The sequence below is a fragment of the Meleagris gallopavo genome, chromosome 10 (genome assembly GCF_905368555.1).
Source record: "Meleagris gallopavo chromosome 10, MGAL_WU_HG_1.1, whole genome shotgun sequence".
In the NCBI taxonomy this organism is placed as follows: Eukaryota; Metazoa; Chordata; class Aves; order Galliformes; family Phasianidae; genus Meleagris; species Meleagris gallopavo.
The window spans coordinates 4,579,188-4,595,242 of record NC_139413.1 but is presented as its reverse complement, the minus strand read 5'-3'; the positions used below and the strand labels follow the sequence as shown (position 1 = coordinate 4,595,242).

At 46.5% G+C, this 16,055-nt stretch overlaps 1 protein-coding gene across 1 annotated transcript in view; it reads right to left on the bottom strand.

Moving 5' to 3' along the window:
* Window positions 1-16,055, bottom strand: part of XPR1 (xenotropic and polytropic retrovirus receptor 1) — a 76,467-nt gene that overhangs the window by 26,966 nt on the left and 33,446 nt on the right. The window contains exon 3 of the mRNA XM_085232197.1: window positions 1,752-1,853. Within this exon, the coding sequence (XP_085088323.1) occupies window positions 1,752-1,853 (102 nt within the window). The remainder of the gene's footprint in view (window positions 1-1,751; window positions 1,854-16,055) is intronic.

Sequence of the window (16,055 nt, the reverse complement as noted above, 5' to 3'; positions counted from 1 at the left end):
AGTCACACTGCTCTCCTGCAAGTAAAAGACTTATTTAAATCTTTTCACAAGAGATTTTCAAATTGCACATGTTTGCTCCTATAACTTTTTGAAATGACAGCAAATTGAAAAAATCCTATTCTGTATTATTAATGTCATTCTATACAATGAGGGAAGGGATGTGGGTGAATATGTACTAGCAGGTCTTCATTAGGGAAAATTATCATGTGCACTGTGCATATGAATTGAGAGAACTTCTTCCATGGAGCCTAGCTTGTAGCACACAGCATCTCCTACTAGAACAGCTGAAACAGCTCAGAAAGTGGCTCTGGGCAGCCTGGTCTGGTGGTTGGCGACCCTGCACATAGCAGGGGGTTGGAACTGGATGATCATTGTGGTCCTTTGCAACCCAAGCCATTCTGTGATTCCATGAAAGTCAGACAAGTCTCTGAGCATAACAACAATGGTATTTTCTGATACAGCAGTCAGGGTAAAACTCAACTGAGAACTGTTCTGAGTTTAGGCAGGGACATACGAATTGCACATAGGAAAATGCCTACAGACTCAAGTAAGCAACCCAGCTGGCCCAACAGAGTCTAGCTACAAATCTCCTCTGGCCCTGTCCTTCCTTGTACCCACCATGGCTCCATCAAAACAGGTCCACAGAGCAAGGACAGCTGGCACAGCCAGCCCAAGGGAAGTTTGCTTCCCTACATGGAAGCTGAAGAGAGGCAAGCAGCAATTACACTTAGTGCATCTATTATGCTTTTAGCTATTCTTGTGTTCACCACCCAGACTCTGCCTGCAATAAAACAGCTAGCAATAAAGTCATACTAGGTGGTTATTAAAATACTTTGCACAATTCAACTTTGTTATCTGATCAAAATAAAAGGAGAAGGCTACCATGAAGTGCTGCAAAAGCCTGTTTAATGCAAGATGCCAATAAATCAAGAACACACTGAGAGAAAGTATGGCAGCAGTCAGTACCTCATTGTACCCATATTTAAACTCTTTTCCAGTTGAAAACCCATTTCAAGCATTACCAAAAGAGGCAGAAAGCCAGCTGAGATGTAATGGTGGGTGGAACTAAAGCACCCCAGTACAAAGCCTTTTGTAGCAATATTACAGGGCAAATTTCCGACTATTCCATTCTGATGTTTATTTTCCAAGGGTGGGAACGCAAACTTTCTTGGGGAAAACAAACAATAGCACTTTGAAATTTACACCATTATGTTTTTACCCAAATTTACTAACTGGGATTGTGTATACAGCCAGTGACAAACTGCTTCTGACTGATCTATCCCAGAACGTAGCAAAAGCTGGGATTAGGTGCTTTAAAACCTGTTGGAAGTGTCAAGGCAGACAAGTGGACACACACAGGCAAGATCACAGTAGATCCTTCTGCAAAAGCTCTGAAAACCCCAATGAGGGAGCTCTGCAGTTGCCTAAACACACAGAGGAGACTGTCACCACGGATGAGGAAATGCACCCTATATGTAAGCTGCCACTTAAATTTAAGAGCACCTTCAAAGTTCAGTAGGATGCTATTACAAAGAAATGAAAGTGCCTGTCCTTCATTGTCTTCCATTCAAAAACCATGGTTTGGTTCCACGTCTGTGATTAAACCAGAGCAGTCTCCCATATAAACCTGCCCTGTAATTATCTGATGGTAGACCTTTCATGGACACTGTGCCTATTCTGAAAGCCTGGGAGCTTCAGGCTCTTTTTATGTTGCTGCATTTTCCACAAATATACACAAATAAGCACCTTACCTGAATAGAAAATGTTGATTTTGGCAAGTTCTTTCTCACAGGTTTGGAAGAACTTCTCTTCAAACGTGGCAAAACATCTTTTTACCGTGTCTTCATCTGTGTCTATAAACAAAACAGGAAAAAATAAGTTGAAACAGAAGAATATAGGAACATATTTCTAAATGGTAGAAATATTTCTGCAGGGGAAAACAATATCACCTTGTCACATGGAGAAAGAAGAATCAAGTCCAATGGGGACACGTACCTGACTGTAAAAGGAATTGCTCAAAGACTGAAGGGGAAAATCCCACAGAAGCAGTGTGTTGTCCATTGACCCAAGTTCCCATCATCGTTTCACACCCTCCATGTGCTCCTGCACATCCCACGTGCTTCATTCCTACTTCCCAGCTTGTATGACTGCACCTGCAGGGCCACCTGGGTGAAGACAGCTGCCTCCCATCTCACCAACACTAAAACATCACCCATGCTACAGTCAGGCAGTGGTGGGAGGATAAACCATGCTCCATCCCCATCTGCTTGCCCAGGGCCTTCTTGATGGACTCGCTGGCTTCAGCCACCATTCCCACCTTCTCATCACTATAACCTTCCTTCTCTTCACTACCTATCGCTCTCTTTATAGGCAGTTTAGAACAGTTTTTCAGCAAATTCTTCCAAACGCTTCAGCCACGATCCTTTTGCTGGCACTATTTCTCTGCACAGCAGCCCTCCTCCACATAGAGCTTGGAGATTTGCACTTCCAAGATGACACAGTTCTGGTAATCCACAAAACCCAAGCTGAGCCATTGCTTTCTCCTGGAGCTCTATTATCAAGACAGCGATGGGCAGCGCTGAACAACACACCTCCGAGCCAGACTCTCAGACTTCAGCAAGAGCCAGGCTATAATAAAACAGCCACTTCAAGACCTTGCTTAAACCTCTCGTGGTTGTATAATCAAGAACCAAGGACAGAACAGCTTCCTCAGCTCAACCTCTAAGCTTTCACATACAAACACAGCACCAGAGGATGGGAAACAGCTCTGCTTTGGGGCTGGTCATTCCTAAGGGCAGAGTCACAGTGGTTGCCACACCATACCCTGCAGCCCTAATGGTGAAGCCAATCCAGACTTGCCCTGATCCCACAGGTGTGGGTGGATGGAGCAAGAGAAATTAGTGCGTGGTACTCAATAGGCAGATTTTAGGCCAGCAGTTGCCTGAAGGTTTTTAAATAACTGTAATCAGAGAGTTTCAAAACAGAACTGACTTAAGGAAGGGCCACGTATTTCTGCTCCTTCCAAAATGTCACCTCATAAGGTAATGGGAAGCTCAATGTGATGCAGGGCTAAACCAACACGGTGCCAAAGAAATACCTTATTTTCTACTTTACCAATCATTTTAGGAGACAATGAATGCATAGAGCTGTTTGACTACATCCAAAGTTAAGAGAAAAAAGGGCTCCGAGGCACTATTGAGCCACTAATGAAAGACCTTCCAAAAACCTTGAGATGGGGAATTCAGGTCTCTGTTTGGTCCTCAAAACACTGCTTGACTCAGAGGAAAGCAAGGCTCTGTATAAACCATTCAACATCCTTACCCAAACACCTTCTTATAAAAGACATTTTGCAGACCACAGTGGATGCCAACTTTGAAATAAATAAATAAATAATCAAGATTTGCTGTGCAGAAAAGGTTTCCCTTCGGTAATGTTCCCACTGCAGTTCAGCAATTGAGCTGCAATAATGGACAAGTGCTGCCAAGGCTATTGCCTTTATTTGTTCTTCCCTCCAAGGCTAGGACAGGACAACGTTTTCTGCCATGAGAAAATCACAGTGCCAGAACTCAGCCTTGGATTCAGGAGCTCCATGACAACAGAAGCTGTTGTTAAAAGGCATCGAGCTACCACTGCCAAGAAGGACCACCGGTAACCTTTCTTTTGTTCTATTTCTATAGCCCTAATAGTCTTTTTTTCCCTAAAATCCGTGCTGCTGCCACGAGCAAGGCTGCCAACAGAGCCCGATCGATACGGCTGCTTCCTGCCATCACCTTCCTGCTGCAGAGGACAAGGCATTAAGCCCAAAAACCTTTTGCCCTTCCTTGCAAAATCACACCGCAAGCTGGAGCAATTGGGATATATTCCCATCTCCACGCTTTCTGGCCTGCACAGAGCTCACCCAGAATAGAGCCTGAAGTTGAAAAACTGCCACGCGTTCCTGCGCTGCCCCACGCACTCATTTCTAAGCACTTGAGAACTATGCACCCAAATTCTTGTGTCGTGCAGCTGCAGCACAGAAACAAGTGAGCAGCATACTGGGCTGCTTGCTTACTCACTTTCATGAACTACTGGGCTGCCTGGATATGTTAAATGTTTGCTGTGCCCTGTTGTTGGCCTCTTGCTACCAAAAAGCCCTTGCCTTGGGCTCAAGCAGGGCCACAGCAACACAACGTGACCAGGCTCTGGAAGAATCAGCAGGCTTCCAGCCTTATAAGAAATTCTAAAAAAAAAGAAAGTTATTTAATGAATCGTGGAACAGCTTGGATTGGAAAGGACCCCAAGGATCACCAAATTCCAACCCCTCTGCCACAGGCAAAGCCACCAGATCTGGCACCAGGCTGCCCAGGGACCCATCCAACCTGGTCTTGAACACCCCCAGGGATGGGGCATCCACAGCTCTCTGGCTGGAGAAATGCATCTGCCTCCAACCCCCACCAGCTCCTCCCCTCTGCTCAACCATCATTTTCTAACATCCTTGACAGTTCCACAGCCCCAAGAGTTCCCCAACCTCTTGCACAGTACAACAAAGAGCTTTACAGCTAAAACTCAAGCTGCACAGCTCATAAATGCAAGAACAAAGATCACCTCTACGTCCCTAATGAGTCATCCTCGTGTTTACTGGGGGATTTTTCCATGGCCAAGATACTTCCATGCACCAACTCCCTCCCCCTGTGCAGACAGCCACACTCCTGTCAGCTGCACATGGTATCACTCATCCAGCTTCTAAGAAATTAATTACTCACCATGCATTTTCATGCCCAATCTTGTGGCAAATAAATATAAGAACACTTCTGAGTGTTCAGAGCATAGATATAGAAGCTTTTTTTCTTGCTGTGCTAAGAGAGAGGAAGCAGACACTACTTCACTCATTTTGCATGGAAGGAACATTTGCTTTCATGTTTCACCTTCACTTCTGAGAAACTGTACACTTGTGTGCAGTGGTGCATCTCCCTCTTAGAAGAGTCCATCAACCAAAATGCGGCTTTGAAACAAAATACTATAAAAGCAGCACGCAAGAAGCTTCATATGTTAGGTAACATTAAAAAAAAAAACAGACACCAAAAGTATGAAAATTTACAGTAGGCTGTATCTACCTTTCTAAACCATTCCAGATGTGTGTGCTGGTCAGCTTTCCACTTAATGACTGCCTTAATAACCAAATCTAATTTGGCCTAAGTTATTTCTCTAACTCCAGAAAGAAAAAATGAACAGTCAGGTACCAAATGAGGTTTGCTGTCTGCAGTTTGTGGGCAGGTAGGGGAGGAGGAAGGAAGAGCTGCTGCAAACCACCAACACGATTTGTCTCAGGCTTTGGATTGCCATGCAATGGTTCTACCATTAACCCAGAATAAGTGGAATCCATTTCAGAATACCTTTGGAAATTACAATTTTCAGGTGGGTAAAAACTTTTAGGTTGTATCACTGGAAGTTGTATTCTTGTAGATGGTTTATTTAGCAGGGAAGCAAAAGCAACCTCCACAAGGTGCCTTCCAGCTAGTTAAATAACCGAGTGCCTATGACTCTGTAAGCACAGAATCTAAAGCAATGGTACTATCCTGGTAAGAAAATCAGGTGTAGGAAAAGCTGGCAGTTCGTCCTGAACATCACTGGGTTGTCTGACTTCTGCACAGCACCCTTTCAGCTCCAGAAGTCTGTCCCCATTGCTGCCTGTGCCTACAAGTGACCATGACACTCCATGACATGCTACTATGGGGCTTACAGGACTGAGGCTGGGGGTACCTCACATGTGAAGGACAGCAAGGCAGTAGCAGAAAAAAAAAAAAAAAAAGAAAGAAATAACAAGCAATATTCCACAGTCTGCCATAAGAATAGAATTAATGCAATAGGGCAGACCTAAACACCAAGAGACATCACAGAGGGACGGGACTTGCAATACCTGCCTTCCCTGGTTAAGAACAACCTTTGAATTCTCTCTCTTTTCAAGGAGAAAAGTAAAGATTTATTAAATGCTTTAGGAAAGCTTCCTGGAAAGCTAAACCAGAAATACGCCGCACCCGTAAGAGCGAAGAAGAGAGGGCCAAGAAGAACCACGGCTCCAGATGAAGTTTCACACCGACCATCACACGTTCAAGGGCCAAAGAACAGAGAGCAATGGGGTTGAGAAGCTTGCTCCATGCATACCAGGACCTGCCCAGACACACAGACCAGGTGTGCCCAGTTGAAGCAAGCAGCCAGCGATGCCAACAGAGATATCAAAGGTTGGTGGAAGGACCAGGATGGCAGCAGGCATGTCCCTGGCTAAACAACGTGCCCACACATTCCTCCAGCTGCCAACCTGCTGCCTGGAGACCTGGCTTTCCTTTAAATGAAGCAGCCCTGCAGCAACGATGGTTGCACAAAACTCACCTCACAGTTTACACATCTGTGGTTAAGTAACGCAGAGCCTCGTGTTTTACCCAGCTACAAGAGCAGAAGAATGCCTTCCTTCTGGAAACTCATTTGGGTAGGTGTAAAGGATGCTTCCCCAAGTTCCCAGCTTGGTCCTTAAGCATAGCAAACATGAAAGACAAGCAGCAATGAAGATACACAGCAGCACAGAACACCAAGACTAGAATTGATGACTTAAAATCACGTGTTCCAAGTTCCAATTGAAGTTTTTCCCTATATTCACCTGTTCCTTCAGTTCACGTGTTCCTTCAGCTTGGCAAAACTCAGATGATTTCAGCAAGCCCTCTGCTACTCTGTGCTACAGCTCCCAACTTTCTAGCCACGAGATGTTTAAGATGCACCTGCTCTACAAAGGGGTGGGGGAGGCCACAATCCTATAGATTTGAGCTCAAATCAATGATGGGAGTAATTACCACAGGGACTGGCAATGCAACACCAGGGGGAAATTAAAGGAAACTCAAACACTCCGGTGCTGAATGTAGCAGAGATCTCTCACCCTAAAAGCCATAAATATTACTTCCCTCGTGAAGGAAGGTCATGCTTCATGGCATAGCAAGAGAACCAAGAGGAAGCTTCCCCATCTTTTTCAATGGGAATTTGTAACTATCAAGAAAGGCATCGGCTCAATCTTGCCAATAATTTAATTAAGCAAAAAAGGTTGTTTGTCCGAGATAAAGCTCCGTAATAAAATGACTGTTTATGCTTCTTTTATCGAGCCTCCCGTTTTAATGGTCCTACTCCCAGACTTTTAGCAAGCAGCAGCAATTACCTTCTCATTACAGAACCGACTGAAGCCTGGCTGCAGCTCAGCTGCTGAGCAGACACTGGAGAGGCCCACATAGCTGCCTGGAGCTGAGCTCAGGTGCCCACACCTAGAACAGCTCGGTCATTCAAACTTCCATCACTTGTAAGCATCTAACTGCAGTTCCTAGAGGTGAACTAGATGCAAGCTACAGCTTCCTCCTGCAGCTTGCCAGCAGCGATGCCGAAAACCTTTAGGGAAATGTTGAAACTAGGAGCATTTGAGCTTCTTAAAAATCCCGGGAGGAACTGGGTGATGCTGCTAGCAAGGCAGGACAGAACAGGATGGGACAGGATGGGGAAGGGGAAGCCCAGCACACCGCACTGCAGGGAGACAGAACAGGGAACAGGCAGAAATGCAATGGGGCTAATGGATCGAGAGCCATGCTGCATAAATGGAGCTGATAACGGACCTCCCCCCACCACCCCAGAAAGCCATTGGCATCCTTGTAACAATTACAGAACAAACAAGGCTAGGAAAGTTAAGGACAGAAAGAGAATTGCTAAAAAGCGGCAGTAAGGAACAGGTGAACAAAGGGAGCACCAACATTAGTAAGGAAAACAGGGCTGCTTTTAAATCTCAGCACACTGAAGCGTGTTTGCTGGGGATATCAAAGCCAGGGGGAGGGCAATGAGAAAGGGAAGATTAACAAAGCTGTGTCTGGGGAAAGACTTCAATTAATATTGAGAGCAACCAGAAAGAGAAAACTAACGATGCAGAACAAGCGACAGGCTCCCCATACAGGGAAGCAGCCACGCAGCACAAAGACAAGCCTGCTATAAACACACCAGTGATGGCTTCATCCCCCCCCAGAGAGCAAACTATTCCAATTCATTTTTCTTTTTTTTTTTTTCCTTTTTTTTTTTTTTTTTTTTAAACCAGCTATTAAGAGCAAACAGTCAGCGAGAAGATAATAAGCAAGCAATTATCAGACGAAGAAAAATGCGTTTCCACGGTATCTTGGAGAAATGGCACAGGGCTGGAGAGCGGCTCTGTGTTAGGTTGTCTCAGGGGACCTTCACACTCAGCACTTGTGACAGATGCTGCTGACTCCCACGTAGGCCAGCCCTGCCCCAGCCTCATGTACAGCCCCAGCCAAGCCCACCCTGCTGCTCACTGGGACCCCACTCCAGCCCAGCAAGCAGAAGCTCTCCGGTGCACACAAGTCTGGGGCAATTTCAGTTCAGGATTCAATAGCCTTGTTCGCTTGCCTGTGCCCTCGCTCACCCCTTTGCTCAGCTCCAGTCCCCAGGCAGGAGCTGCAGGAGGCTTGTCTCTGCCCAGAGCAGGCTGGAATCCTTTAAAACAGAGGGGTTTTTTGTTTTTGTTTTTGTTTTTTTTACATCCCAAATGAGAAGAATGATTTAGAGGCATGTGATTCCCCCCGACATTCTCCCAGGAGCAACATGCAGCACTGCTGGCACTTTGTAAATAACGCAGCCAAAGGAAGCATTCAGTAATTTCTATTGCTAACAGAACAAAACCTGGCGGGACAGGAATACACAAACTGCAGAACTAACTGCCAGCACCAGTGGGCTTTGCTTTCAGAAACAAACTGGAAGCGAGCATGCTGAGCAGGGGAAACAAAGGGCCCAGCTTCCTAACCACCTCTTGATTGCATCTCCAAGACCACTGCTGCATCCCTGCTCGGGAGCATGGCAAAAGCCTGAGTTACACTGCAGTGCACATGGGCAGAATGATGTTTCCAATGACCCTGATGAGTGGACAGCTGCCCAAAGAAGCCAGCTTCACCTTCAGGTTGTGCAGCCTGGCAGCAGCCAACAAGGCTGCAGGTCAGGATAAGCAGCCCAGCTTTACTGTGCACATCCCACACAAAAATTGGCATTAAAACACGTTGGTGTGGTGCTCTTCTGTGTCAATAGTTGAGCCAGCTTTTGAACACGGTGATGGAGTTACAGGACGCATCTCATGCACAAGGGACCGGCTGCCCTCACCAGTTACATTTCTCAACCTTACCTTACGTGCAGGTGCTCTCTCTGTCAAGGCTGAATGAGAGGAAGCATGCTTTGCAGTGAGAAACCTGCAAGCCTTTCAGACCTTGGCTTTGCCAAGCAGCAGCCAACAAGGTACCACCCGCCCTGCGGCAGCGGCTGATGTGAGACTTCACTGCTTACAAAACTGCTTAAATTTAAGACTGTTCCTTATTTAAAGCATGGATGTTATGAACAAAACAGAGAGCCAAGCAAAAGTGCAGTGGGAGAAAGAAGGGAGGAACCCGGAGTCTCTCCTACCCATGATTTTGCCATGCTCAAGGAAATCCGGACTCAGATATGCAGAGTCCGCCCTACTTCTCATGAAAGCGGAATCCAAAAACGTGATTCTCACCCCACTAGCTCTGCTTGAGCCTTGCAGGCAGCTGCTAGGACTGCAGAAATGAGCACTGCTCCTGGCGGATGAGCAGCTGGAACACAGAGCTCCCTGCTGGGGAGCAGGAGGCTGCCACTGCCCCATGCCACAAACCTACTCGAGGGTGAAAAGCAGAGCTAAATTCAGAGGGGATTTTGGTGAAAGGCAACACTTCAAGGTGTTTGCAGGGAAGCCAATCTGTTCCTTGAAAAAAAATAAAAAGGAAACTGGGTATTACAAGGTTATTCTGCACTGTTAAATCTGTCAGCAATGCATCAGCGCAAAGTTGTTGTCGCCCCGATTTTAAAATCCTGCAAGGATTTTAATGTAACCTTTAGGGAAACTAATCCATTACCTTAACTACAAATAGAGTGAGGATGGCCTTCAAGATGACAGCATTTTCTTCTCACCCAAGTTAAGCAGGGTTTTTTTGGCAAGTGTCTGGGAGGAGGGAACCAGCTCCTCGCCAGCAGGACGGCAGAAGGTGGGGAAAAGCATAAAACATCACTGCTGTGTCACACAGAAAGGCATAAGAACCGTTTTGCCACATTCACACCACTATACACCAGCACCAGTCAGCTCCAATAGGTCCTGGGGCTTTATTTCAACCCCCACGAAACACAGAGGCTGCCCCAGTTCATTCACTCAATTGATTCACCAACTGTTCTGAAACATGAATAAATATGTAAGCAGCTACTCTGCTCTAATTAGTGACATTCAGTGAGCCTAACCTGAGAGCCTGGACCTCCAGCCCCCGCTTTTTAGCTCCCCCTGGGATCTGAATAGCAATCAGGTAGTAGTAATGCAGGGAGGGCTGCTTCGGGCTTCCTATTTAAGGCAGAATATAGGGGGTGGGGCAGGGAGACAGGGCTGAGAAACAATTAAATCCTTAAAGGCGGGCAAACGGTCTATACGTGCTTTGAAGGATTAAAGAAGGGGAAAAAAGATTAGAAATTAGGGAAAAGGAATAAAGGAAAAATAAAAATGATGGCAATTGCAGAAAGCACGGAACAGATGATGCATTTCCTATGTGATAGCTTAAACAAGTCCCAGGGCACACCTCCCAAGTCCATCAAACAGCACATTTACATAAAATCATTAATTCATTACAGGCCTGAAAGAAAAGAGGGATGGGTCAGGAGGGACAGGATGCAATGAACGAAGCAAAACTGTACGCTTGGGACTCAAGGATAAGCTCTGTTTCTGTTCACACTGAGCTTCCTGAAGGCGAGAGGTACAAAACTAACTCCAAAGCAACATCTCAGACTGAAAAACCTTAAGCCTGCCAAGAGTAAAGCACCATACACATACGATAGCCATCCTGCTTGCAACACAAGCTGCTGATGCTGCATTTGTTCCTGCGCTGACGAGAGCGCTTTGCTCCTGGTTCAGCTTACAGCACCCCGAATTAGCAACGAGGCCACTGCTGCTGGCTGAGCATGGGGCTGCCAGCTCTGCAGGGAGCTCCGGCTTCGTGCCCTGAAATGACAGTAGCTTCTCACCAAAAGCAAGCCAAAACATTACAGCCCCCCTCCAACTCCATACCAATTCATTTGGGGTTTCTTTGCTGTTTTATCATTCCGCTCTCCCCCCCGCTTCCCCCCAGGAAGTGCAATTTGGGAGCTATCAATCTGCCTTCAGAGACAGTGTTATCAGGGTAATCCCACAGCACAGCATAATTGGGCTCCCAGACGGCTGCACTATTTTTAAAGCAGAACATGGAAGTATTTTCCCTCCGTTTGCCAAACAAGTCCATGAAATATGCCACATGGCAGGTAGCATGCAGATGACAAAACAGTCAAAATGCAGCAGAAATACAAGATGGGGTTGTCAAAAGGATGCCAACAAGTCTGCTTAAAAAAATAAAATAAAAATAAAAAAAGACTGATATCTGCTGTGACAAAAGCTTTGGCATATCTCTGCTCTCCAAAGATGATAACCTCCACCATTGTGCTCCTGAATTCAGCTTAATAAAGGGAACTGCAATTAAGAGCAAAGGAGTATCCAGTGCCTGTTGATGTGTCTGTTGGCAGCATGAGCTACACTGGGCTGTGCGGAGGGACAGGAGGACAGCCAGGCACAAATTGCTGCTACGTGTCGGCAGCCTGGCTGCCAGAAGGCACTGGTCACTAAATCAGCCTTCCATTTCAGGAACAAGCTTGGAAAGACCTATCTAAATGGTACTGGAACTACCAGGACCTGTAGCTGTGAGCCCAAGCCCTGGCTCCAGCCAACAGCCGCATCCAGGCTCTCTGCTAGCTGGGATGCTCTCCCTGCTGCTACCTACGTGAGAAGGGCAGAAAGGCTGCAGATAAGAACTGAGAAACACGTTGTACATCAGCCTGGTACTATTGTACTCTAGTCTAAGAGAAACAACTAACAGGCATACAAACATCTCCAGATACTCATCTTCAGTGCTTATCGCAGCGCTGAGTGACGAGGCAGAGCTCTCTATTTGTGCAGTAAGCTGGGGAAGGAGGAAGAAGATCTCTCTCCAGGGATGGAGAGAAGTTGTGGTGTTGCATCTTAAGAAAAATTCATAGCAACCTGTTCAGAGAAATTAGTTTCTAAAGAGCCAGTCTCACACGCCAACAGTAAGAACTAAGGGTTCTTTCAAACCCTCCCTCTTTTTTTTCCCTTTTCTTTTTTACATATGCAAAACCATGAACAAATTTGCCATCTGCACTCTCACAACTGCTCCTCACATTCGCACAGCCTGACAGAAAGATGTTATCAGCGAGCTGCTATCCTCTTTGGCAGCTTTTAGAAACAAAATGCCACATCAGTCTGGTGACATCTTTGACCCATGACAACACTGCAGGTGCTAGGAAGGAAATTCCTGGATGAAATCGATAAGGTGCCATAAAACCCTGTCAGCTCTGCTATAGTTGCACAGAAGGGCTGCAGCAGCAAGACAAAGGCAGCAGAGAATTCAGTTCTAGGGTGTGGGGAGGAATGGAAAAGGCTGTGCTCTTACTGCTGCATGTGGAACGGGGCTTCAGTAGCATAAGCCCAGGCTGCTTACTGCACAGAGAGAGGGCAAAGTGAGTCTTTGAAGTTCCCATTCTTTTCTCACCTGCTCACTGCACAGCTGTTGTGCATCCTTTCGCTGATGTACATCCTTTCGCTGATGATGGCCAACTCATTTTTAAACTCGGACACACACACAGTGAATGCCCAAGACCTTCCAGTAAGGATCACTCCCCAGCCATCTATGGTGGGAATATTACACTACTGTTTCTATCCACGCAGTATTCTTGGTGCTGCGCTGCTTGTAGAGGTGCCACAAGCAACAGCAAACCAGCACTGACACAGCCACGTTCCCATGCACATGATAGCATTGCTCTGACCTCTTTTCACTTTGGCAAGACCCCGCATGCTTATTCCAAAATGCTCTTTGAAGGTTGCAGGCCTGTTCCCCCAGCAGCACGATGCACGCGTGCTCCCCATTGTCTCTGCTCCCACTTGTTTGAAATTCCTGCAGGATCCTGACATACTTCAGCGGTACTTTAATAATAGCCTAATAATCGTCACAGACAATAACTGACATTGTATGGAGACCTCGGGTGCCGGGGGTGAGTAGGAGGGGTTGCCGTGGTAACAAGGAAAAAATCATCTGACAAAGAGATACCAAAGGACACAAGCTGATCCGCTCGCTCCCTGTATGGGAATCCATGGGAAACGTCCCACGGGAGCTGGCACCAAAGCGAGCTTCTGCTGGCCAGGGTGAATGAGCAGCACTAATGCCAACTCAGCTGAAGGCAGACCAGCAACCAAGGCTTAGGGAAACCAAAGAGGACAACAGCACTGCAGCACCCTGGTGGTGATGCTCCTGTCCTCACACCACTGTGATCTATGCAGGGAGGGACCAAGGTGGCTGGCACGTCTGGTCCTGTGTGCTACCAAAAGCAGCTCTGAATCTCAGCGAGATGGAAGCTTACCGTCTGAGCAGCTTTACTTTAAGTGCTGGAGAGGGGTATTGAGGTCAGCAGGCTCCACTCTCAAACGTCCCAAGAGCCTGTTTTTCCTTTGCTCTGTTTTGATCACGTTGGCAGCTTTCTTCTAAAGACACCAATATCGTAACATGCACCAAACTCAAAGCTTTTAAGCCATGGCAGGGATTGCTACCGTACGTCTGAGAATAAACCCAGACAACATGTTCTTGCAGTTGTCCTTCAGGGCAGGAAAAAACTCCTCCTGGGAGCTACAGCAAGCCAGCTAGTCCTCCCATCCCAGCAGCTGCTCACTGGGAAGAGGCACGAAGAAGGAGGCTGTGAACAAGGAGGGAGTCCCCTAGGCCACGAGAAAACAAGGCAGCTCCATGGGGATGCGACAGCAAGAAAAGCCTCATTATTACTGAGTTATTAATCTTTATTACTATTACTGATAACAGAGGGGGGAAAGCTTGCAGAAAGGCGAGGCACAAAGGGCTGCTCCTCCAAGGGAAGGGCCCAGGCTGACAAGATGGCCTCCTCCCAGCACACGCCTTCCTCCCCAGCAGCCAAGCTGTGGGGCCGGGCTGCCTTTGAACTGCCTTGGGAAACAGGATCACAATACGGATATCTAAAAGCATGTCCTGGCCCAGAGCCAGCTCCCTTGTCAGCAAGATTCTCAACCCCTAACACCGAGCAAAATCCTACTAATTGCGGAATTGTTCTTTCTTCAAAGAGTCATTTCTACAAAGCTTTACAAAGCCAAAGACATCAGGAGGCCAGTAACATTCGCTTCTGTAATGTACCGAGCGGCAGAATTAAACCTGTAGGGATCAGAAAAGGAACAACGTTCAGCAGTAACTACAGAGACCTCACTACATTGTGAATTTCACATTTCAAGGAGACTGTAGAAAGCTGAAAGGGAAGCTGTGAGCCTTGACTGTGAGCTGGAAATGTGGCGCCGGCAGAGGAGAAAAGGAAAACAGGGATCAGGAAAGGGCTGGAAAGGTGAAAATCCCTTGAGACATCCTAATCATGTTCTGCTGTGTATCACAGGACACCAGGCTGCGTCTCAGAAATGGAAGCGACAGCCACTCCTGCTATCGGGAGCATTAATCTGATGCATTCTCAAACCTGGGAAGGAAGCAGACGAACGATACTGCAATTTAGCTTGGCCGTCCAAATCGCCCAACCAAATCCACAGATATGACTAAAAACACAGGTTTATCTACAATAATTACATGCAGATTTTTTTTCCTGCCAGACAGCAGAGGAAAGAAGAACATCAGGGCCTTGTTATCTGTGGTTCAAGATACGTACTCAAGCCACTCACCTCTGCCTTTGACACCTGCGCTCTTAAATTATAGATGCACGAGTGAGTGTGGAAACAAAGGCATTTCTTCAATTAAAGACCTTCCATTTCCAAATAGCCTTCTCAATGCCCCAGCTAAGAGAATGTTGGAAGAATAAAATCACAGAATGGCCTGGGTTGAAAAGGACCACAGTGCTCATCTAGTTTCAACCCCCCTGCTATGTGCAGGGTTGCCAACCACCAGACCAGGCTGCCCAGAGCCACATCCAGCCTGGCCTTGAATGCCTCCAGGGATGGGGCATTGACACACATACGAGGGAATTGGTTTTCTTCCCCCAGCTTAAATCCCTGGGAATAGTTTAGGCCAGGAAGAGGACAGATGAGTAAAACGAGGACTGTGAGAAACTATTGTGAATTCTGAGCATGTACTAATACTATAGTGAGGAGGAAAGAGACTAAATAAAGCAACACTGTATTTTAATAGGTCCGAAGCTAAGCTGACAGTAGTGAGTACATTGAGCAGAAGAAAAGCAGGACTTGAAAAATAGGAGTAAAATGGGAAAATTGGCCAATTACTGTGCATTTGCAGCAGCAAGAACGAAATATGCTGCAAGATGGTTTGAAGCAAAACCAGGATCTCCAAGGAAGCTACAGCAGTTGTTTGGGCTTTAAGCAATGGAGGAAAATGGAGACATGGACAGAAATGCTCATTTAGGAAAGGAGTCGTGTTAGGGCCAGCTTTCTCCATGGCAGAGTTATACTTCAACAGGAAAATTATGGAGAACTGGCACGGAATTGATTCAATTACAAAATTTAACAAGATTTGCCTTTTAAAGTAATATATCTTAAGGTCAGGTACTTGCAAAAATAAGAAAGATGTAGGCTAAAAGAGTGCACAGAGCTGGCTGAGAAACCCCGAGCTGGAAAACACAACATGAACAAATACCAGAACTCCCACACCTCGTCTGCAAATAAGCCTGCATTATAAACTTCAGGCAAATATAATTCACAACACGACTGGTAAGGAGCTCTGGGTAGGCATATGCCTGGACTGGTTAACTCTGAAAACACAACCATTACAAAGATGCTGCTTAAACCATTTCTATCATCTTCGTGCCTCTGTACTGGAGCCTTGCCCCATGCTGACCCACGCCTGCCCTGCTGGATATTCCAGCACAGCCAATCCATGGGCCTGGGCCATCATTCTGGAATGACCCAGCTCAAGCAAGCACTT